Genomic DNA, 25,017 nt, shown 5'->3' with positions numbered 1-25,017 from the left:
AAGTAAGTATTAGATTTGGCTAAAATATTGCATTGCTATGCAATACTGACTGATCATCTCTAAATTGTATTCTGTAAAACCTTTTAAAAACTCCTGATTTTCAAATCAGTCTACTCCAGGGACTATTACACCACCTGGCATTTTTTTCCTAAATCAATTTTAAAGGTAAAAACCTCCCCGTATTCTCTTTTAAGCATACACTTACATTAAAAATAACTTTCACTGTGGAAGGAAGCTAACCTAAAATCCTGTACAATGGAGAACACCTTTAGTCAAGCTGACACTTCTGTCTTTGTTATGATTTGTTCTAAGTCAATCTTCCTACACTTCTGACCTGATCACAGATAAAGAAGTAACATTTGCTGATAAGGTAAGAAAAAAGATAAAGCAAAAAGCTCCTCTTGTAGTAGGTGCTGTGTTCCTCACTCAGAATATTTATCCATATACTGAGTTATTCTCCATAATGTTCCTATTTTCATATGGTCAGACTTGTTAAAGATGAACATTGCAAGATTAAAGATAAAAAAACATGTAGTTACTGCAGTAACTTTAGTGGATATTTCAGGGACAAAATTAAAACCTAGGCTTAAAAAGGAACAGATGAGAGAATCAAGTACGGGACCAGAATGGTGAAATCAAGAGAAACCACAAAGGCTGTCTCAGAATGAACTATTTGTTACAGGCTGAAAAAGAGAAAATCGTGAGAATTTTATTTTAAAAAATTAAGTTACTAAGGAATCAGTACTCTGATATAAATACGCTCTGGGTTAAAAGCTTTTCAGGCAGGATTCTACAATTACCCTGATTTCACTACAACATTTTGGAGACCTATCAACAAAGTAACTTACCCTCTGTGAGGAATTAAGATTGTCTGTATGATTGGGGAAAAGCTCAAGTGTCAGGGATGGCTGTTTCAGAATTCCTGGCATAAGATCCATATTTGAATCACTATCTTGGTCCGAGATGTTACTTTCCAATGAATCAGCTATGGGGTAAAGGAAAAAAAGCAACTATAATACATACCACTTATTTGGAGCAAGGCTGTTAAAACTAATTATGCTCACCAGTCTAACCTAAATCACTTAAACAAAGCATTGCTTCGAGAGCAAGGGCTGACAAACTTTTTTCTGTAAAGGATCAAGTACTAAGTATTTTAGGCTTTGCTGGCTATACAGATCTCTCACATATTCTTCTTTATATTTTATTTATAACCCTTTAAGAATGTAAAACCCATTATTGGCGGCATTTGGCTTGTGCCACTGTGGTTTGCCAGCTCCTGCTCTAAAGGATAACCAAAATAAGACTAGAAAATATTTGACGTTTCAGATGTAGAATATAATAAATGCCATTATTACTCTCTGAATTATTTAGATTATATATTCAATCATGTAGCATTGTGCCAAATAGGCACTGGGACATCCAGAAGCTACAGAAGATCTAGTCTCTGTGATTAAGAGCAATCTGGTTGGAGATAAGTACACAGAAAGTTATCCTCCACCCCATCCAAAAAAATCCCCAAATATCAGAAATAGGAGGAAGCTGAGTTGGAGTGGGCACAGTTGGCATAGGAGATGTTTTCACAACAGGAGACAAAGACCCAATTGCAGGAGCTATAGAATAAGGACGAGGCTCTAGCTCTGGGAGGACTTGTCTAGTACTAACAGGCTGGGCCAGAGAAACCAGGCAGGTATGTCCCCAAAGAGGACGGACAGGTTCTGGCTTCTGGAATTATAAGTAGTAAACCAGAACCTTGATGGGAAGCCCAACAGCTGTTATAATTCAAACCTAAACCATGGAAGGTCCAACCTCCCAGGGACACAGCTGGCCCCAGAGAGTAAGACAGGGAGGGGCCTAGAGTGAGAAATCAAGGGTCCAAGTACAAAGGTTAGGCAGCTACCAAGGTAGGGCACAACAAAAGTCATTAGTCTGGAAATGAGACTGTGAAATCGTGATGTATAGTATCCCATCCTACAAATGATCTCAAAGAAGAAGGTGAAGTTTCCCACCTACTGCCAGACCACCTACTCGGTCAGGCATGAACAAACAGGCTTAATTTGCAAAGAGCAAAGGTTCTGGGCAAAATAAAACTGTGAGTTCAGACTAAGAAGTAATAATTACTCCCAATTCTTAAAAAGTCTTGGACCACCATCTTTTCTAGGCTGCTTAAGTTTCTCTTGCTCAGTGTTAGAAGAATGGCCATATGCTATCATGAGATACTTCCAGTTGTAGGATCCTAGGTGGTTCCATGCAAAGGCTCTCATATGGGAATAGAAAAGCAGGTGAGGGATCACTCGTAATTAGAGAAAGAAATGAACTGGAAAATAAGCCTATGTATTGATTAATTAGATTAAAGAAAGCAAAATATCAGTTGAAATGGGATTCCTTCACTATTTAAAGATTATTAGAGGGTCAGTCTGCTTGTCTTTAACTACTTTCCATAAAAAAGTTAAGAGAAGACATCTTGTGCTTCTGCATATTGTTATAATGCCTTAGAAGCTAAAGAATGCCTTAGATCACTTCAAAATCTCTTCCAATGCAGTAATATCACACAACCCAGGAATATAAAAATAGATCCTAAAACAGGACCATGCAAAAATGATCTTACTTAAGGACTCCACAGGAGAAGGAACCACAAAAGCAATTTCTGTAAGGGCATCAGCATAATACAGCACCTTCTTCTGTCCATTGAAAATGCTAGCTCCAATATCTTCAGAGGAAATCACTTCTTCTGGGAAAAAGAAACACTACATTACTGCCTCAAAAAGTAGGAAAAAACCAGTATCATCTTGCTACATGAAATGTTAACTGGTTAATAAAGTGATAAATAGAATATATGTTTTCAACAAGAACCAATTAGTATGAAGGAATAAAATATGATGCTTATTAGATGTCTTTATTTTTAAATAATAAAATCTTAATTTCATAATTTCTGAAACGACTGTATATCAGACCACTTCTGATTAGCAGGGCTTTTAATTCAAGTGTATGAAGCAGATTAAGGGAGCAGTCCTTTGGATCCAGTAAATAAATAATCAAAAGGAAGACCATCCCAGTCCCTCAGAAGGGAGTTGGGCCAGAGAGACAGGCAGGCAGGCAGGCAGGCAGGCAGACAGAGAGAGAGAGAGAGAGACAGAGAGAGAGAGAGAGAGAGAGAGAGAGAGGAAGAGGAAGAAGAAGAAGAAGGGAGGAGGAGGAGGAAAAGAAGAGGAGGAAGAGGAGGAGGAGGGAGGAAGAGACAGAGAGAGAGAAGAAGAGAGAGAAGAGAGAGAGTGCACATGTGCGTTATCTCTGGACTCTTGCTTTTAAGGCATTTCTATCCCTGGTCTCTCTCTATGGCTCCTCAAGTTGGCCTATGTTCCACCTTCCTCAATGGTCAGTGACACTGTATAAAAATGTACAGCCAGTTTTAGTAATAGTATCTGCTCTAAGCCAGGAAGACTGAATTAACAAAAGAAACATTCATGAGAGCTATATAGTTCTCAATTAAAATGAACTCAGTGTCCTACTAGCAATACATAAAAGACCAACAATCGGACCAAAAATTGGAAAGGGGAAATGGACAAGTACTTCTCAGGGAAGAAATAAAAATATGATAAGATATACTCAACCATTATTAAAAATTAAAAATTTCTCACCAAAAAAATTGGAAGATACCTAATTCTGGTGAAGGTATGGCAAATAGGAAGCTTTAGACAAGAGGTTAGCAAACTTTTTCTGTAAAGGACCAGACAGATAACATTTTAGGCTTTGTAAGCCACAGGGTCTTTGCCACAACTACTCGATTCTGTCATTGTAGCATGAAAGCTGTCATAGACAATGTGTAATCTAGAGTGTGACCGAGTTCCAATAAAACTTTATTTACAAAAACAGGGCTTTAGTTTTCTGACTCCTGGTGTGGGCTCCGGGCAGGCACTTTGTATCTGATGTAGTAGATGCTGTGGTTACTATCCCAATAGCCACTCTATCCACCCCTACTCTGCAGCAGGCAAAATGTGCAGGTGGGACTGACCTCTGATACTAGTTCTAGCTTGTCTGTATCTCTCTACCAGAGTCATTCTATCTTTCTTGCCATAAGGACAGGCTTGGGATAGTCTAATCGCCATATAGTTCCGGATTCGGGGAGTAGGGGGTTCTGAGATCTGGCTAATCTCTCCTCTTCAGGCTGCTGTGGTATGTGAATGTAAAGCCTGGAATTGCCTTTCTGCACTATTAGAGAAGCCAGGCTGGGGACAAAGCCAAAATATGGAGAGCAAAGCTAAAGGAAAATTGTAAAGAAATAAAACAGGAATGCTAATCAAATGACACCAAAAACTTAACCAACCTCTAGAATTTTCAGTTACATGGGCAATAAATTATCTTTAAAATCTAAGGCAGTTTGGATCACGTTTTCTGATACTTGCAACCATAAGTATCCAACTGATATATTTATCAAAAGGAAAAATGTGCACTGGGCATAGGCATTATCCACTTTAGAGAGGTAACACTAACTTTCCAGTGACCTCAGGAGCCCAGGAACAGAAAGCATTAGCCAGGTGGGGCAAAGGTCTTAAGTTTAAGTTTATACTTGCTCTGCTACTTGTTATCCTGATTACAGTTCCTCAGAGGATCTGAGGGGATGGGCAAGAATCCTCAGAGATGGTCAGCTGTTTACTACAAAGGTTTTGGTATAATATCCCAAGAATATAACCTTTAAGTGTGACTGTTTTGATAGCCACAGTTGATAAAACACACTGGTTAATAGAAAACTACTTATTAGACAAAACATGCTTGTTAGGAAGCTGTATTGTTTGTATGGATGACCTATATTACACCATTTGTATAGAAAATTGAATCTTATGCATATTATAAAAAAAGGAACTTATCAGCATTGTAATAAGCCAGTCATTTTGTATTAACTCTATCATTATGTGTATATATATCTTTCATATACACTGAAAATGCCTAGAATATATAAACTGTTATTAAGTTACCCTGTCAGGACTGGGATTAGGGGAAGGATACTTTTCCTCTATATACCTCTGTTTATTTTTTAGAGACAGGGAGTTGCTCTGTCACCCAGGCTGGAATGCTGTGGCATGATCATAGCTCCAATCCCTGGCCTCAAGTGATCCTCCCACCTCAGCCTCCTGAGCAGGTAGGACTACAAATACATGGCCCTCAAGCCTAGAAATGTTTTCATTTTTTGTAGAGACGGTGTCTCGCTATGTTTTCCAGGCTGGTCTTGAACTCCTAGCCTCAGTCGATCCTCCCACCTTGGCTTCTCGAAGACAGGCATGCGCCACTGCATCCGGCCTGGTTTTGTATTTTTAACAAGACTATAAATCACAGTAAAGGGGGAAAAAAAACAAGACTAACAAACAAGAAACAACTGACATTTGAAACACTGTGAGTTTTACCTTGTTGAGATCCTTCACCATCACCACAACAATTAATAGACCAACTGGTAGAAACATGCCCAGTCCAACCAGGGTGTCTGCCCACATCTACTGACCAGCCAAGGGAAAGCAAAAATTCTAGGAAATGTGGCTGAACAGTTCTGGAAGACTCCACATTCTTTAAAATCTGAAATACATACCAATCATCAGCTATAATGAAGGAAACAAAATAATATATCAAAATAAATCTTCATAAAAATTGGTTAGTTTTGAAGCTTCTGACAAATCATGTCCAAGCTCAGAATAAATTTGAGGATATATCACTATAGAGAAAAATGCATTCTCCAGAGTTAGACAGATTTGGATTGGCTGAGCCTTGGGCAAGTTTCTTAACCCCACTGTCTCAGTTTCTTAATCCATAAAGTAGAGATAATAACAATGGTTGTGAAGTAATGCAAGAAAAGCCCTGAGCTCTCTTCCTGGCAAAACAATTACTGAACCAGGCATGTTTACTAAAAGACACTATGTCCCTGCCTTCGCAGAGTTTACTGTCTGGTTAATGAGAAACACTACATAGGTATGCAATTATTTAACTATAAATCTTGATAAATGCTATAAAATCTACTAAAATTCAATAAACATTAGGTGTAATTAATAAATGAGTATGAAAATATCCTTTTCTTAGGCCAAAGAAGAGAATTCCAGGAAAAATGAAGTGGCCAGAAAGTTCTCTCCTCTTCACTAAGCACTAAACGTAATGCGTGGGGTTTCTACTGGCCTTACAAAGAGTCCCTCATTCTAAAACAGTGCTTCTCATCTAGGGGTGATTTTGCTCTTCAGCGGACATCCAACATTTGGAGACATTTTTGGTTGTCATAACTGGTGAGGCACACTACAAATATCTAGTGGTAGAGGCCAAAGATGCTGCTAAATGTTCTAAAATACACAGGACAGCCCCCATAACAAAGAACTTATCTGGCCCAAGACGGCAATAGTGCTGCTCTTGAAAAACTCACTTTTAAAGGAAGGAAACTAAGAAATTCCCTTGCAAATGAAAAATAAAAGGGGGAGGGTAGAGAGCAGAGTATATCAAAATCATCTGGGAAATCTCCTAAAAATAAGGTTCTCTTCGCCTGCTCTAGACCTTCTACATTAAAATCAGTGAAGGCGGAATCCTGGAATCACTATTTCTAAAAATTCCTCCAAATGACTGTGATGCAGCCAGTCCACAAATCACTGATGTCATTCATACAATGCTAATCTATACCAAGATCATACAGAGGCCTGTGAAAGTCAAAATATAGGAAGTTACATTCATTACATCTGACCCACTGCAAACCACCTCAAGGTCATTACCTCTTAAACACAAAACCAGACTATTTTTTTTTTCTTTTGAGACGGAGTCTTGCTCTGTGGCCCAGGCTGGAGTGCAGTGGCGCAATCTCTGCTCACTGCAAGCTCCACCTCCTGGGTTCACGCCATTCTCCTGCCTCAGCCACCCGAGCAGCTGGGACTACAGGCTCCCGCCACCACACCCGGCTAATTTTTTTGTATTTTTAGTAAAAACGGGTTTTACCGTGTTAGCCAGGATGGTCTCAATCTCCTGACCTCGTGACCCGCCCGCCTCGGCCTCCCAAGTGCTGGGATTACAGGCATGAGCCACCACACCCGGCCTAAAACCAGTCTCTTTTGAAGTGAACCTATTTAGTTTACTCATATCCCTTCACATTCTTATGGATGCCAAGAAACTGACTTAACAACCATTTCTAGTTTTTGCGATTCAAATTTTTATCTAGAAGTAAAACTTTTAAATAAACAATTTTTGAAAATTTAGTCAAGAAGCAATAAGTGAATCAAATTCAACTTTCATGCCACTTGCTGGCAGACAGAAATTAATCTTAATCTACCCTGTGGCTAGGGAAGGCAGGTCTTAGACATTCCAAAGGAGATCTCAGGAAATCTTCATTAATTCCTAGTCACCCTCAGCTTCTAAAAAGCTAAGGAAACTGAACTGGGTTAGGAGGTGCCTCAAGGGTTTGTGTCTTCTTGTACAGGCAGGAGAAAAGTGGCTCCATTATTCTTATACAAAACAAATGCACTGATTTGCTGCAAAGCAGATCCCCACCTCCATAATTAATCCAATTTTACTGAGCTTCTTCTAAAACACTTGACTCCATGGGTCTCATCTCTGGCTACCACCAGCCCACCTTCTCTTAAGCTCCAAGCATATTAGACCCCATAATGAAATTCATGAAGAAATGCTCTCTTTACCCTGAAGAATTTACACGTTATTATTATTTTGTCAGTGACAATCTGCTTCTACCTCCTTACCTACAGTTAATGCACACCTTAAATACCAGCTAGAATATCTTTTCCTCCAGGCCACCTTCTTAAAACCAGATTAGGTTTTCCTGCTATGGCTCCTATAACATGCTTTAATGACCCTATTAACACCCTTTACAATGGTTGTTTGCTTATTTAATCATCTGCCTTCCCTTCTATGCAGTAGTTTTAGGGGGCCAGAAATCTTGTAGATTTTGTTCAGCACTATAACCCTGGTACCTAACAACAGACACTTCTTAACTTTATTGACTCAATAACAAAAAAAATACTTTTTCATAAATCAGTGTTCTTTTCTAGGAGCTCACAAATCATTTGAAACAGTGCTTCTAGTGTAAACATTTGGAAACTTTGGTAAATTTCTTTAGGCATGCTAATTTGATTAGTTGATGGTCTTAAAATGACTACAGTAAAATTCCAGGATCATGTAGTCACAGTGCCCTACACATCTGAATACTACATTTTACAAGTCTTCCTTCGGCTCTTTCCTAGTTACAGTTGGTAACTTCCTGCCTATTCCATATTTCAATTATTCCTTTCCAAAAAGCACTTCAAGTCTCCTGCCATTTTGCTCTCAGTTTTCCACTCTCACCTATCTTATATTTTTCTTCATCTCTTTGTTCCACGTATCCAGGTATGTTTTACTTAGTCCTTATGTTTTGTTTTGTTTTTGAGATGGAGTCTCACTTCTTCGCCCAGGCTGGAGTGCAATGGTGCAATCTCGGCTCACTGCAACCTCTGCTTCCCGGGTTCAAGCAGTTCTCCTGCCTCAGCCTCCCAAGCAGCTGGGACTACAGGTGCCTGCCACCACGCTGGCTAATTTTTGTATTTTCAGTAGAGACGGGGTTCCACCATGTTGGCCAGGCTTGTCTTGAACTCCTGACCTTGGGTGATCCATCCACCTCGGCCTCCCAAAGTGCTGGGATTACAGGCGTGAGCCACCGCACCCGGCCAGTCCTTCTGTTTTTCTCCTTTATTTCAGGTGTTATTTCTCCCACTGCACACTATGCATTCCTCAACTGAAATGATTTGCTTCTGAAATTACTAGGAAGGTGAGCTGCTTCTCAAAAAGGAAACTGTTACTCACTTCTATATCCTGGGACGCTGAGCCACAGGGAAGATGTTCCATAAATATTTGTTGCTATTGTTTTATTCTTCTTGAGCCTTACTTTAACTTTTATGACTAACCTTCGTTATTTCAGTTTCTTTTGTCTTGTGAATCTGAATTCCTTAAGGGGAAGAAAGATATCCTACAGCTCCTATTTAAATCACATTCCTTAAGGGTCAAAAGACTCAGGACTCCAAGCATCACAGTTTTCATTAATTCTGTTTTCAAACTGGTTCATAGCAAGTCTTTAGGTATCAAGTATAAAATACTTCTTACCATAGACAAGTGCATACCATGTAAAATTTTGTATATGAAAATGAAACTTTTTAAGGAATGTGAGTCTCCCTCAAATTATCATGCCTAGAAAGGCATTTTTTTGATAGCAGTCACATCTCACTCCCGCTTGAGCTAAGTAATCACTTTGAAGCTGTGTGCTATATGGACTCTAGACTGCGTGTCACCACCAACAGTTCATTAGCTAATCTAACAGTGCTGGACACCATAGCTCATATCCTACAGTTCAATAATTTATATCCACTCATTAATCAATGTTATCTCTGTAAACCAATGAGAAGTCCTGAAAAACAACTTTTGTAATTGCCTACTCTCCTGACTCATCCTTTTTATCTTTAAAAACTTGAGCCTCTCCTTTGTTCTTGGAAGCACTTTCCAGCATTTCCCAGGCTGCAGTCCTCAACTCTGGCCCAAATAAACTCTCCATATTAATTTTGCCTCAATTTTTTTCTTTAGACGTGTATTTATAGCACAAAAACATACCAAAAAAAAAAAATTCGTAACTCTTACCTCTTGGTTCGTTTTCTGACCTGGCTTCATATAGAAAATAAAAACTGTGTCAAAAGGACGACATGGCAAGAGATCCAGATACCCAATGTCATCAAAAAATCCAGGTATCGTGGAATCAAGTGCAATAAGGTGAGGAGGTAGACGACTATTTGCAGGTTCCTGCCACCAAAAGAAGAAAGGAGCAATTATTACCTATTTTCTTTCATTGTTATAATTATAAAAACAATACTTGCTCATGGTTTAACAAAAATAAAATTAAAAAATACAGAATGGTAGGAATAAACACAACCATAATCCTAAAGAAACTATTTAACATACTTCCTTTTAGTTCTTTTATTTGCCTCTTTTTAAATTAAAGACAACTGAGATTATATTGTGTATATAATTTTTGGATCCTGTTTTCTCTATAATATTGTGCTTTCTAGAACTTACTCTTAATGTACTTTTTTTCTCATTCATTACTGGTGAAATGCAAAATGGTACAGCTACTTTGGAAGACAGTTTGGCAGTTTCTTACAAAGCCAAACACAGTCTTACCATGCAATGCAGCAACTGCACACCTTGGTATTTTCCCACAAACATCCACACAAAAGCCTGCACACAAATGTTTACAGCAGCTTTATTCATAATAACCAAAACGTGGAAGCAATCAAGATGTCTTTCAATAGATGAAGGGATAAATCAACTGTGGTACATCCATACAATGGAGTATTACTCAGCAATAAAAAGAAATAAACCACCAACCCAAAAAGACACATTAAATGCATACTGAATGAAGAAACCTTAAATGCATACTGATAAAAGTGAAAAAAGCCAGTGTGACAGGACTACATACTGTATGATTCCAACTATATGACATTCTGAAAAAGGTAAAACTATAGAGAAACAGTACAAAGACCAGTGGCTGCTAGGTGTTGAGTGAGGAGTGAAGAGGGAGGGATGAATAGGTGGAGTACAGGGGATTTTTAGGGCAGTAAAACTATTTGTACAACTGATGGTAGACACATGTCATTATACACTTGTCAAACCCCAGAAACCTGTACAGCACAGAGTGAACCCTATTGTAAATCACCAACTTCGGTTAGTAATGCACCAATACAGGTTCATCAGTCATAACAAATGTACCACATCAATGCAAGATGTTGATGACAGGGGAAACTGGGCTGTGGGGAAGGTGTATGACAGCTTTCTACCCTTTCTGCTCAATTGTTCTGAAAACCTAAATCTTCTCTAAAAAAATTAAGCCTACACATTTTTCAAAAATGCATTTTTGTTTTGTTTTCCTCTTAATCCCCTATCTTCTTTGAGATCTTGATCTTGCCAAACAAGGTTTTGCTAACCATAGTATATCTTTCAGGAAAGCATCCTCCAGAGAAAGCAAGAATGACTGTCTTTCACACTGGCAAGGATTGTGAGTCTAGCCTTCTAGTCAATTACATAACATTCCTAGCAAGGTCTAGGGCAATATTCTATAATAAAAGACATTAATATTTCTGCAGTCAAACATAAGTGTATTCACACTAAGTGACATAAAACTACAAACAGCCTCATGTCAATTCAGGTCCAATTTTGCCACTAAATGAATTTACTACAAATATATAAAAAATTTTCCAGTTTTCAGTTTTTACTTTGAAATCATGGAAAAGGAATTGTGGACCTGAAGCATGTTGCAATACAACTTGTAGATCAGAATGTCCCCATTCTTCTTTTTTTTTTAAAGTAAGGTATTTCCTCAGCTTGTTCTTCTGTGTGATCTTCTAATCCAGGAACATAACATATACATATTTTATATCTCTTAATAATTGTTAAAAGTTTCTTCCTCTAGGTCTTGTACATAGTTTGTTAAGGTAACTTTTGTCAATATCACAGCTGTAAATGGGGCATTTTTGCATTGTATTTTTAACTGAATATCATAGACATAATCATTAATTTTTGTACTTTTTTGTAAGGCAACTTAAGTCTCATTTATTTTAAATATTTTATTGATTTTCTTATGGTTGTCAAACTAGAAGTCATACTACCTACAAACGTTCTTCTCATTTCCAATGATTTTTACCTCTTAGTTTAACATTTCATTGACTTTCCTCATTTTTATACTGTACTGTAGTTATATAAGAATTTATCATCGCAGGAAGGTCCTCATGTCTTTATTTTGCAATTTCCTGCTAATCTATAATTATTTAAAACTAGAAAGTTTAAAAAACGTCATTGACTAAACAATTCTCTTTCTTAAACAGTAGTCAAGGTAGATAACTTTTACCTCTGATTTTAACAAAAGATTCCTCTAGTTTGCTCCTGGGTTGTCATTAGAGGAATCTTTTAAAGTAAGAACCTACACTAGTAGTGCTGGCTTAGTTTGTTATTTTTTTAAGAATCAGAATATGATTCTAGTAAATACTGACTTACTGTTTCACTGACTGAACTGCTAATGGGATCAAATTATTTTCTTAATAGCTTTATTAATATTTCCTGGTAATTAATTGCTAAGTTTCTGGGATAAACCTTATTTGATCATGGAAAACAATTCACTTAACATGCTATTAATTCAGAACTAAGTCTGCTTAGCATTTCCTTTAATACTTTTGTACATACATTCATAAGTAAAACTGGTTTGTAGTTCTGTATGTATGAGCTGTCAGGTTTAAGTTATTAGAAATATTCTAAGGTTCATAAACCAGGTAACTTTATTTTTCCTATGTTCTCATACAGATGAGAAAGCATGATAATTATTTTCTTAAAAGCTTAAGTTTCAACTAGAACAGATAACAGAAGTGGAAAACTATAATCTCAGAAACAAGGCTATTAGGGCCTTTCTTGTGTCCCTGAAGTCCATAGGAAGCATTAATTTTCTTCTAGTATATTTTTATTTACTGCTTCTACTCTGTTCAATTTTCTCCACTAGGAATATCACTAATGATTTGTAAGTTCTGTCTTTTTTCCTTGCCTTCCATATTTACCTCTATATTTCTTATAATTTTCCTCTCTCTGCTCTTTTATTCTGCATTTTAAGTTTTTATGTTCATATGCTGCTTCAAACTCAATTTTCTACAAAAAAAAATACAAAAATACAAAAAAATTTTCCCTCTACATGCTGAAATACAAAATCAAACAGCAATGTCCCCATTACTTTCCTACAAAGCTAAATGGCCTATAACCAGGTAGTTCCTAGGCAGTAAGAGCAAGGGACAAGTTATGCAATAAGCAACTTCTTGCTTGGCAATCTTCAGTTGTACTTTTCAAAACAAACAGGACTTAGAATAAATTCCAAGTCCACCTCCACACAAGTTATTTCACATATTTAAGCCTCTATGTCCACATCTATAAAACAGGAATTGCATCACTTGTCTTGTACATTTTTTTTTCCCAAGAGACAGGGTCTCACTCTGTCAACCACGCTGGAGTGGAGTGGAGTGACCATAACTCACTGTAACCTCGAACTCTCAGGCTCAAGCAATCCTCTTGCCTCAGACTCCTGAGAAGCTAGTATTATAGGTGTGCCACCACACCCAGCTAATTTTTAAAAACAATTTTTCATAGAGATGGGGGAGGTCTCGCTATGTTGCCCAGACTGGTCTCGAACTCCTGGCCTCATGTGATCCTCCTGCCTTGGGCTCCCAAAGTATTGGGATTATAGGCATAAGCCACTGCACCTGGCTGTAAAATTGTTTTAAGGCTAATGGAATTAAGAATAATAGCAATATTTATCTTATAGGCTGGCTTAATTTGTGCTAAGTACTATACCAAGTATCTTCTACGAGTTAACACATTTAATCTTCACATGATCAATGAGATGGATACTTTTATCATCCTCACTTTATAGATGATGAGGAACTAAGACAAGATGAGAAATTCATCAAAGACCACATAGCTGGCAAGCAGTGATTCCAGGACATAAAGCCAGACAGTTTGATCTTACAAACTGGACAACATAAGAAGTGCTTGACTTACAAATACTACAGTATTAACTTCATTCTTTTCTAAAAGTGGCATGAAACAGCAAAGTTAATTGTAGCTTATATTCTTAGTAATAATGCTTACTAGCGGAAGATTTTTAACATTCTTTTTCTAATTATCTATAGATTTCATTTATCTGTGTAATATGGGTACTGTGTTATCTAGGAAAATTCAGAGTTAGATGTATCATCAAACCAGTCCCCTCCGACAGAACTCTGAATGCATTCATGGGGTGACCTGTCCTGGAGCACAAACTATAACCTACAGCAGCACAGAATTTCATTTATTTGTATGCAGGCTAAAATTTTAACCAGTTTTTTTTTTTTTTAATTCGCTTCTATCCTCATAAAAATATTTTAGCTATTGTCAGCTGAATGTTAACTTGTGAATATATTTATTCATAAAAGTTCATGAAAATTACCTTCAATGCTTCTAAGGACAAAAATCCAAAGTGTGAGAGAAAAAGGCGGGCTGTTTGGAATTCCTGGGCAGGAGGCGGGGGCTTGCAATCCGTAACTGGGTCAGGAAAACTTCTCTTCTGCAATTCCTCCTCACTCTGTTGCTCAAGGTGTATTTCATAAGCAATCTGCTGGGCCATGCCACTCCTTAACTTTTCGTGTCTCTCTTCTAACTGTAATAAACCAAATATTTCATTTTTTGAAACTATTATCAAACTAGTAAGGCCAATCTTAAGTTTTTTGTTTTGTTTTTTTTTTTTTTGAGACTGGGCTCTCTCTATGTTGACCAAGCTGGTCTTGAACTCCTGGGCTCAAGTGATCCTCCTGCCTTAGGCTCCCAAAGTGCTGGGATTACAGGCATGAGCCCCACTGCACCTAGCTAAGTCAATCTTAATTTTAAAATGAAAATAAAGCTACAAGCAACAAAGAAAATGAAGATAATTTTCAGTGATCAACATTGTGATTCAGTTCAATGTAGAGTATGCCATTAAGCAAACATGGTTCAAGGTTAAAACAAACGCCAAAAAACTTCCCTATACCTTCAACAATTGCTCCTTCATGTTTTCACTGTAAATGAAAACATTCAGTCTCTGGTTCCCTTCAAACAGGCAAGAAAGGGGGCAGAGTTGTCGCTCTCACCCCTCGCTTGCAGATCACTGTCCATCTTCACCCTGACGTGCTCCCTGTGTTTAATTCCTCATCTGTATGGATGACATGACTGTACTCTTAGAGATTTCTCCCACCTTTCCTTCTGATCAATCCTTGTTTAAAGTTCCATCCCCGGGTGAGTGACGATCCTTCTAACAACCTGGCTCAGAATTCTACAAGCTCCTCAACCTTCACAATTTTGGCCATCCATGAAAACAAACTTGAACCTGATATGTGCCCTGCTTTCCAGGGCTGTAAGTCTGAAATTCCCTCTCCAATCATAAGCCCCCTTGTGCAACTCCTATCCCTTCACTCCCTGAGCTCGTGCTCTACTATTGCTGTGGGGCACTCAATCCCTCCCCCTGCTTTCCCACTCCATTAGCATCCTTCTGGCTTTATCTGCTTCCCAACTAAACTGAAGCCCCCACATCTAACAGCTAAATACCCTCTCCTTAAGCACATTAAATGGCTGTGTTGAACCTCCTTCCAAATTTCCACACCTGTCAATCTCCACACCAGTCAAATTCTTTACTTATGCTTCCAGATCCCAAGGACTTTTGAAGAAAGTCAGCAGAGTGAGTTAAATAACTTCACTATAGATAATGCTACTTAACCTCAGCTGCACTGCCTGGCAATTCTTAAGAACTGTCTGGGATCCCCTATTACACTGCCAAGAACCAGGATTAAAATTTTCATAAACTTCTTCAATTTCCCTCCTTTCCTCTCTAAATGTCTCTGAACCTTCACCTACTCTCTCCTTCTGTCTTAGAAGCATCTCTTTTCTAGACTAGACTCTTGACCTTACTGCCTCTACTACTTGTAAGTCCCACTGCCCATCTTACAGTGTTAGCCAGACCCCTCTCTACTGGTTTCTTCCTTTCAATCTATAAGCATGTTCATAATCCTCACATCCTTGAATGTAAAAAAATATTTAAAAACTAGCCTTTTCTGGCCGGGTGCGATGGCTTACACCTGTAATTCTCAGCACTTTGAGGGGAGGCAAAGGAGGGTGGATCACCTGAGGTCAGGAGTTCGAGACCGGCTTGGCCAACATGGGGAAATCCCGTCTCTACTAAAAATACAAAAATTGGCCAGGCGTGGTGGCATGCGCCTGTAATCACAGCTACTCGGGAGGCTGAGGTAGGAGAATCACTTGAACCCGGGAGGCGGAGATTGCAGTGAGCTGAGAATGCACAACTGTACTCTAGTCTGGGCAACGAGAGCGAAACTCCATCTCAGAAAAAAAAAAAAAAAAATCAGCCTTTTCTTTCCTTAACGAGGTCATTTCCTTAAGCTATAGTATTACCCATTCTGTACCCTTGCCTTTACTGTTAACAGTGTAGTTTCTATTCACTGCCTGTCCCTCAATACATTCACTCCCCAGCCCTTTGAATTATCCCTCCTACTGTACACACCTGTTCTCAAAGGTCACCTAAATTTCATGCCAAAATTCAGGGGACTTTTTCTATTCCTTCTTCTCCCTGGTCTCTCCAGCACTGGAGAGTGTAGCCCTTCCTCCATTCCTGCTCTTCTGTTCTCTCATGTCCTGACATACTTCTGTCCCCGACTTCTTAAAATTCTTCTCCCTTGACCTAAGAGACAGTTATCTTAATTAACTCTCTAAATTAATCCAAAGCCAAATAAATTTTTCCCATCTTCCCAAACCTATCCTCTTCCTAATGTCTGTATTTCTGTAAATGGCACTGATATCTCTTTGTCACTCAAGCTCAAAATCTGAAATTCTTTGGCTCTTTTCCTTCCCTCACCAATTCAAGACTGCTTGGATCTACCTCCACAATACATTTTATATATTAAAATTCCATATGAGTGAAATAGTCCTTCCTTTCTTATATAGACTTAGATTCTCATAATAGTCTCTGAACTGGTCTTCCTTTTCCAAATAACTCTACTACCAGAGTCTGATCATGTCACTACAGTACTGAAACCTACCACGAACAGCCAGGCAGCCCAGCAACACCTCTAAGAGATATGCAGTTCCTTTCGATCAGCCACAATCTATATTCGTCTTAAACATGACAACCTCCTGGATGATGGAGGCCCATGTCATCTTAAAAATCATCTCCAACAACGCTAAAAGCATTGTCTTGACCACGGAAGTCGTAAGAATGTTTCTATTCATCCCCTTGACAACAGCTAAAAATAATGTACTTACTTCTTCAGTGACTATTTCATGCAAATCTGGAATGCTGAGATCTGCTTTCACAAAAGGAATCTTGTCCACCTCTTCAGGAAATGGCCGATGTTTCACAGAATATTTAAATCCAACGTCATTTTTAGGAACTGGGCGAGGTTCAGGTACAAAAAGCTGTTAAAACAAATAACATTATGTTTATTACACAGGGTCCAATACCCATCTGTAATGACATGTATTTCCCTGGTCTCTTAGATGCCTGTGTTTCCCTAGGATTACATGTCACAAAAACTCACTCAGAACCTGCAAATGCTACAGATAACAGTAAAGGGAAGCAGCCTGTGCCCCTGTGTACTCTTATTTTTCTAAAAATATTCATCGACTTCTTATAGATCTCATGACTGACAAATGGGCTGTGGACCTCTACTGCTGCAGGCCTGAATCTCCCACATTCAGTGGTAAGCCAATGGGTATAGCATTTTGGAGCTTTAAGACTCAAACTCTCTTCCCCAGGGGCTCTCACATCATTCAATATAATTAAAGACAAGTTTGGCTTCACTGGGCATCTCTAGAAAGTGATTTTAACAAGAATCTTAATACGGCTTAATTGAGAGTATGGGCACCAAATCTAGGTCTTCATAGCTCCAAATCCATGCTTTAATATGTATATGGGTACATGGTGAACCCTAAACAAATTTTAGCTCCTTTCCTGGTCCCCTTCCTCTTCAGTCTTCAATGCTAACTTACTGGCTTACAGAGTTGCTGACAGAATGTGCTCTGTACCGCCCCCTCCAAAAAAATGGAGGACTGGGTGATAAACACATCACATCTAACAGAGACATCTAAGATATTAAATGATTTTAGGCACATGCTCCAATTTTGTGGTGTCTCTCAAATGCTAGTGAAATATTAAGTCATATTTTAAATTTTTTTTAATCACTTTATTATTATACTTTAAGTTTTAGGGTACATGTGCACAATGTGCAGGTTAGTTACATATGTATACATGTGACATGCTGGTGCGCTGCACCCACTAACTCGTCATCTAGCATTAGGTATATCTCCCATTGCTATCCCTCCCCCCTCCCCCTACCCGACAACAGGCCCCGAGTGTGATGTTCCCCCTCCTGTGTCCATGTGTTCCCACTGTTCAATTCCCACCTATGAGTGAGAATATGCGGTGTTTGGTTTTTTGTTCTTGCGATAGTTTACTGAGAATGATGATTTCCAATTTCATCCATGTCCCTACAAAGGACACGAACTCATCATTTTTTATGGCTGCACAGTATTCCATGGTGTATATGTGCCACATTTTCTTAATCCAGTCTATCATTGTTGGACATTTTAAATTTTTAATAGCAGAAGTAAAAGCTTACAATGTTATAAATGAAAAGAGCAGTATACAAAATGACTCAAATTCTATTCAAGTGTTATTGTGTATGAAAAGAAAAAAAGGGAAGGAAATCCAATAAAATATTAGCAGTGGTTATATTCCTCTGGATAGTGAGTAAAGGTGATTTAAAATTTCTTCGTTATCTGAATTTTTCCAACTTCTCAAGTATTATTCACATAACTACAAATGCAATAAAATAAACTGCACCCCAAGAGATTTCATTAAATTATACACAGCATACATATGTGTGTGTGTGTGTGTATATGTATGTGTGTGTGTGTGTGTGTATATATATATATATATATTTTTTTTTTTAAATTAGGCTGGGTGTGACAGCTCACATCTGTAATCCTAACACTTTGGGAAGCTGAGGTGGGAAGATCACTTGAAGACAGAAGTTTGGGATCAGCTTGGGCAACAAAGCAAGACCCTATCTCTACAAAAAATTTTAAAAATGAGCTGGGTGCCATGGCATGTGCCTACAGTCTCAGCTACTCAGGAGGATGAGGCAAGAGGATCACTGGAGCCCAGGAGTTCGAGGCTGCAGTGAGCTATGATTACACCACTGCACTCCAGTCTGGGCAACAGAACAAGACCCTGACTCTTTATAAAAAAAATAAAATTTATACAATATATTACCAATTATTATATAAGAACAAATCATATAAAACAATTTCAAACTAAGTCCTGTTGCTGGACAAATCAAAAGTCCCACCAAATTTTTTTCACGTATGGTATATATCTGACTTTTATTACATGTAAAATTACATGGAAAAAACTGGGGCCATTGTCCACAACAGCAATTACTCCTAAGTAGATGTCAGAATCACCTGGAAAGCTTTTTGAAAAGACACCTGCCTTGAACATGTCTTTAAAGAGTAATTGAGTACATCTGGAATTCTAGGTTCCTAGATGATTCTGATATGAACCCACTGACTGAGAATCTGGCTAGGGATCAAAAATATTTATTTGATCTGTGTCTTCTGTTGGAATGTTACCTAACCTTTAAATTACAAAACACACACACACTTCCCTGTAACTTCTGATGAATACCTTCTGATTTGTTTTTGCTCCTCTGGGTAAAAGACAAAGTTGTTGTGCCCAAGCAAGTCTTCCAGACATTCCCCGGACCAGCACAGTGACAGAGGGGAAAAAATCATCTAGAATAAAATATGTATATAAAAGTTTTAATTTCAGACAACAACCATTTAAAATAAACTTGTTATCAACTGCAGAGCTTCTCATAATCAAAGGCCCAACAGCGTTTCCTAAGCTTTGATCTTTTGTGTACCACTTCTGTGGTTTCTGCCGTACCCGTACCCGTGTACTGTAAGTACTATTACTTTGTATCAACCACTCTTGTGCATCTCTAAATGGAAAATCATGAATTTTGGCATGTACTAATTATATCATTTTAAAGCACATGCTTAAAAATACATAAAATAATGTTCACTAATGTATCAACTAAGATCATCTCACATACCTCCAACGGTACATGTACACATTTGTGGGAAACACTGTCCTAGTAAATACTCTTAACCTCCCAATGTTGGGAACAACTTAAGTGTAGAAAGATAGACTGGGTGTTTGCAGTGTTAGTGTTATATCTGCCCATGCCTTTGTGTACCACTGCCCACCACAGGCAGGCACTGTTCCATCTCAGCAGAAGTTCAGGGACATGATGGGGGTGGTAAAAAAAAAACTCAGGATGGACTTCCTGAGTGACCCAGATCCTTTTTTTTATTCTTCTGTCTCAGAAATGGGAGTCAAACGCCTTCAAACTTCTCTATAATTTCTTATTATTACAATAAACTATTAAAATGTCCTTGTAAATCTATACAATTCCAATTGCTTGTATTTTTGGTACACTTCCTATGCAATGAAATTATTTGGAATGAAAGTAGGAGAGTCTTTAAAAAGCTGGAAAAAGGCCAGGAAGCCTGAAGGGGACACTGGGATTTTGCAGACTCCTCAGCAGATGGCTTGGAGTAGGAGGCTGGAGGAATCATGAACAGGCACAGGCTAGGAAAGAAAGCCAAGTACGCTCCATGTCTAGGGTAGAGAAGGATGAGATGCCTGTAGAAAAGACTTGGGAGTAGCACTTCTGAAGTTAGACAATAATAAAAGGCACCATTCCATTTCACATTAATGTCACCGCATCTCACCACAACACAACAGAAGTTTATGATGGTATTCTTTTCATCTCAAACTACAGGGAAATGTCTCACTTTCACTTCATGGATTTATGAGCTCTTACTCATATAATCAACAAAACTGGCACAGAACTCTTCACCTTTACAAAGGCAAGAAGGCAAATCTTTAATCACTGAGCAAATCCTATCACTGTGCAACAATAATAATAGAAAGGGACAATACAGGGTTTAGAAAATCTGGGCTCTAGTCCCAAGTAACCCTGGGCAAGTCATATACCCTCTGTGAGCCTGAGTTTTTTTCACTCATAACTAAGGGAATTGTATACCAGGTGACTCCGTGAGTCACTTTATACCCACAGATTCTGTAACCTTCACTTTCCTTCCCCTTCCCAGCAATAAGGGTCTGAGAACATGCTTCTTTTACATACTGGCTGATGCCAATTACCATCAGGAAAAAAAAAAATGTACTTGTGGATAGTTTGGGTCACAGTGATAATCACATATTGTGAGATGGCTTATAACTGAGGGGGAGGGAAAGGAGGAAAACAGTGCATGTTGTGTTAATGGAAAATCACTGAAGGATTTTCAGTAGGGCACTGGCATGTTCATTTGTGGTTGAAGATGAATACTATGGTGGCAGCAAGTAGGATGAAAGTAGGGAAAACACATGTTAGAACTGGCAAGGGGTTTAGGGGTTGAGGGAATCAGAGTAGGTAGGAAACAGCTGTAATAATCTAGGTGAGAAATAATAAGGACCTGCACTTGGATGTATTGGGAAAATACAGAGGAAAGGAAAAATTCAAGGGTCCCTGGGAAGATGGAAACTTAGAAACTAATTATATAAGTGAGTAACAGGAAGGGGCAGGTAAAGATAACTCCTCAAGTTTCTAGCCTGTGTAGGTAGCACCAACAATTGACACAGAACATGAGGAGTGAGAGGGAGGGGAGCAGAGGGGCAGGATCCGAAGTTCAAGGGGGAAGAAAAAGTGACAAAGATAAACAACACAATGGAACCCACTAAAACACCACCTTTTATAAAACTACAGAGCTAGTTCAGATGCACATCAAGAGCCTTTAAAAGACTCTATGTAATATGTATATTCTATTTTTTTGCCCCCCTATTTTTCAGGTGCTATTGTCCCACAGCTAGAAATCTTTCTGACCTACTTAGAATCTGTTGGCTGTCCTTCCCTGATCCTGGAAACAGCTTCATGGTACTGGTAACACTGATTAAGCAGTAGAGAAGGCTCAAAGTACTATAAACTTACTCTGCTCATTTCCAAGAGGTTGTTCCAGCATTGCCAGGATGACACTGTTATCCAAGACAAAGTACCGGAAACTATGCTTGTTTATGGTTGGCAGCCTGGAGTATTTAATCAAAGTGGTCTCATTCACAAGACTACAAGGAGAGGCAGGACCACTAGGTGAAGGAAATGCGCCGAGCAACTGCATAATGCTATGGAGAATGGAAAAGATAACAGTTAATTCCCAAAGCAAAATCTTCAGTTTACCTTGTGCATCAATGTGTCCCCTTCCACTCTTCTGAATTTTAATTGACCACAGCCATGCTTCTTGACAGGTCAGATTTACTCCTTGTGGTGAATGCCATGGCATGCTGTCCAGACTCTCCCCTCCAAGATTAAAAAGCCCATTACCCCAGATGCATACCTGTATGTCTTTATTTCAGAGACATTTAATCTGCCTTTCCAGTCTGGTCAATATCCGGAAGAGAAAATGCAGTTAGGCTGGTATAATTTGATCTTAGTGACCTACTCCCTTACCAGCAACCTATCTGATATCTTAGAATCTTGCATGGAACACAACAAGCTCATATTCCATATGCTTTGTGACAACCGTCTCTATCCCATTTTAGAAAACCAAAGCCATATTTTCTCATTATTGATCTCCTGGTGTTTAAAAGCCATATTTTCTCATTATTGATCTCCTGGTGTTTCTCCGATTTTCTGCAAACCATTAGAGGCCTGAACTTAATGCCAAGTTCTCCTGGTCCCTGAAGTTCTGAGACAGTCTTCGTTTTAGGAGGAGAGGAAATGGAAGAAAAATAATCTGTTGAGCAATGTTGCTCTCCATTGTTAGAGAGCTTTAGGTTCAAACCTTAGAGTGAAAGAGGAGAGGCCATTCAAGCTGAGAGTTGAGATGACAAATGTGGTGCTGTAGAATACTGGTCTTCCAATTGAGATGCATATGAAGGGCCAGATGATATTAGAACCACAAGATAAAATCTTCATTTTAATTTTAAGATATTTTCTTTCTGTGCTACAGTTCCTTCATTATAAAATGGGAATAATGGTACCTATCTGATAGGATTGTTATAATATTATGTGATATAGTATCATAATATCACAACAATTCACATAATATCCTAACAATAGGTACCACTATTATTCCCATTTCATATTATATGAAATAACATTTCATATAATATCATGAACTTGTAGCTAAATTTAAAAATCCCTGTGGACCTGAAGGAAGTGCTCTGATGATGTGCTTTGCGAGTCTATCTGTTCAATATTTTTATCAAGGTATTTAGAACACACAGGATATGCTCATTAAATGTCCAGTTGACCAAAAGCTGAGCTGCAGAGATAATATACCATAGAAAGAGTTGAGATCCAAAAGAATCTTAAAGACTAAAAATAATGAGGTAAATCTTAGATGAAGAAATTTCAGGTTTAAATGTAAAGTTCTGTGCATTACTTTCAAACACTCCCAAACAAGTCAGGATGAGAAAAACACATGAAAGGTAAACGTGTGAAAAAAAACTCAAGGATTTTAGTTGACTTAATGCAAATCATCAAGTTCTCAAAAATGCAATGCAGTCCGAGTACATTTTAATGAAAATGTAGTATTATATAGAGTTTAAAGATCATCAAATCATATCTAGAATACTGTACTCAGCTGGGTGCAGAAGGCTCACACCTGTAATCCCAGTACTTTGGGAGGCCGAGGCGGGAGGTCTGCTTGAGGCTCAGGAGTTTGAGACCAGCCTGGGCAACACAAGGAAACCTCATCTCTATTTCTTTAAAAAAATACAGCTGCGTATGGTGGCTCACGCCTGTAATCCCAGCACTTTGGGAGGCCGAGGTGGATGGATCACCTGAGGTCAGGAGTTCAAGACCAGCTTGGCCAACATGGCAAAACTCCGTCTCTACTAAAAATACAAAAATTAGCAGGGTGTGGTGGCACGTGCCTGTAGTCCCAGGTACTCGGGAAGCTGAGGCAGGAGAATTGTTTGACTCTGGGAGGCGGCAGTTGCAGTGAGTCAAGATCATGCCATTGCACTCCAGCCTGGGTGACAGGGCGAGACTCCGTCTCAAGAAAAAAATACAAAATAATAGAGTATTATACTCTGTAAACCACCTGTAAGAGGCTCATAGTCAAATCTATGCCAGTTGAGAATAACCAGGATGATAAAGGTACTTGAATCTTTGTAATATTTAAAAAAAAAACAAAACTGAAGGTAATAGCAGAAATGAACCAGAAAGAACATGAAGACTGCTTCTGGATACTGCTACTGCCTGGACAAAAAGGATTTAACAATCAAATGTATGAATTAGAACCAATGCATAGAAGTGGGAGAGATTTTAGCTCAATGTAAAGTATCAAGTTTTTAACAATTAAAATGAAATGGGCAACCCTGGGGGTTAGAAAATCTCCAAATTAGAGGCTAAATAACTTGGTACACATGTCTTAAAGGTGACGGGCAAAGGGACTGTTGAAATGACTTCCAAGAGCCCTAATCCTGAATTTGTATTAGCGTACACAGAGAGGGAAAAAAACCTAACCAGCTAATCTGCACTCCATAATTTTCTACTACGTGTTCAGCACTGTGTTGGCAAAGAGGTAAATGTGCTCCCCAGACTGGGGAGACAACACTAGCACGGATCACATGTAACCAGGTACAATCATGACAGTATAAAATTCCATGCCGTGCAGCAGCGTCAGACAGAATGAGCACGGAAGTACAGAAAAGAGTCATCTTCAGAAGCAGAATAACCAAAGGCCCCATGGAGGTAGCTAGATTTGCTACAAGCACTGAACAGCGGAGGATGTAGCCAAATGAAGAAAAAAGAGGTCCTGAAACCCAGGGGAAGAGCATAAGCAGGTATAAGCATGGCCAGTTCATAGCCACAGTGCTCTGTCAGGCCTGACAATGGCAAAACAGACAAGCTGCAAAGCAGTGGTGGAAAAGATCAGATGGCGCCCTTGAAAACCAGATTGAGGAGTTTAGACAACAAGGAAGGAAACAGATCTACTCAAGGTTTTCAATCATTCAAGCAGCAGGATCAAAATTGTGCTTAAGGATGATGAGTTTTGCAATAGAATACAAAATGAACAAGAAGGGCTAAGAGATCGAAAATAGGGCAACTGGGCAAGAAGTGAGGAGGGCCTGGACTAGGATGCTATCCAGGTTGGAGGGGATGGAGGAAATACTTTACAAAAATAAAGTCTGTTTAACTCAGTCACTGGCTCATGACAGAAAGATAAATCAGAGAAACAGCCAAAGTTCTGTGTTTGCATAACTGGCAAACAGCAATGATACTAACATAAAGCAGCAATTGTGAGAGAACAGAGAAATCTGGTTAGAGACATGTTTCATGATGACAGTTA

General features: G+C 38.7%; 1 protein-coding gene across 4 annotated transcripts in view; it reads right to left on the bottom strand.

The window, feature by feature from the left end:
• RALGAPB (Ral GTPase activating protein non-catalytic subunit beta) overlaps positions 1-25,017 on the bottom strand; it is a 105,964-nt gene that overhangs the window by 10,787 nt on the left and 70,160 nt on the right. For 2 of the 4 annotated variants that reach the window (XM_055373230.2, XM_004062139.5), the window contains exons 19-26: positions 21,654-21,841; positions 19,286-19,392; positions 16,861-17,013; positions 14,003-14,212; positions 9,628-9,786; positions 5,397-5,562; positions 2,606-2,725; positions 849-985 (exon numbers count right to left, since the gene is read on the bottom strand). In XM_055373230.2, the coding sequence (XP_055229205.2) occupies positions 849-985; positions 2,606-2,725; positions 5,397-5,562; positions 9,628-9,786; positions 14,003-14,212; positions 16,861-17,013; positions 19,286-19,392; positions 21,654-21,841 (1,240 nt within the window). Of the gene's footprint in view, positions 1-848; positions 986-2,605; positions 2,729-5,396; positions 5,563-9,627; positions 9,787-14,002; positions 14,213-16,860; positions 17,014-19,285; positions 19,393-21,653; positions 21,842-25,017 lie in introns of all 4 variants that reach the window. The other 2 variants (XM_019017373.4, XM_019017374.4) reach the window with 1 other exon arrangement.

The sequence above is a fragment of the Gorilla gorilla genome, chromosome 21, assembly GCF_029281585.2.
Source record: "Gorilla gorilla gorilla isolate KB3781 chromosome 21, NHGRI_mGorGor1-v2.1_pri, whole genome shotgun sequence".
Classification (NCBI taxonomy): Eukaryota; Metazoa; Chordata; class Mammalia; order Primates; family Hominidae; genus Gorilla; species Gorilla gorilla.
Note: the sequence above shows the minus strand (reverse complement) of the source record. Positions and strands in the feature narration are given on the sequence as shown.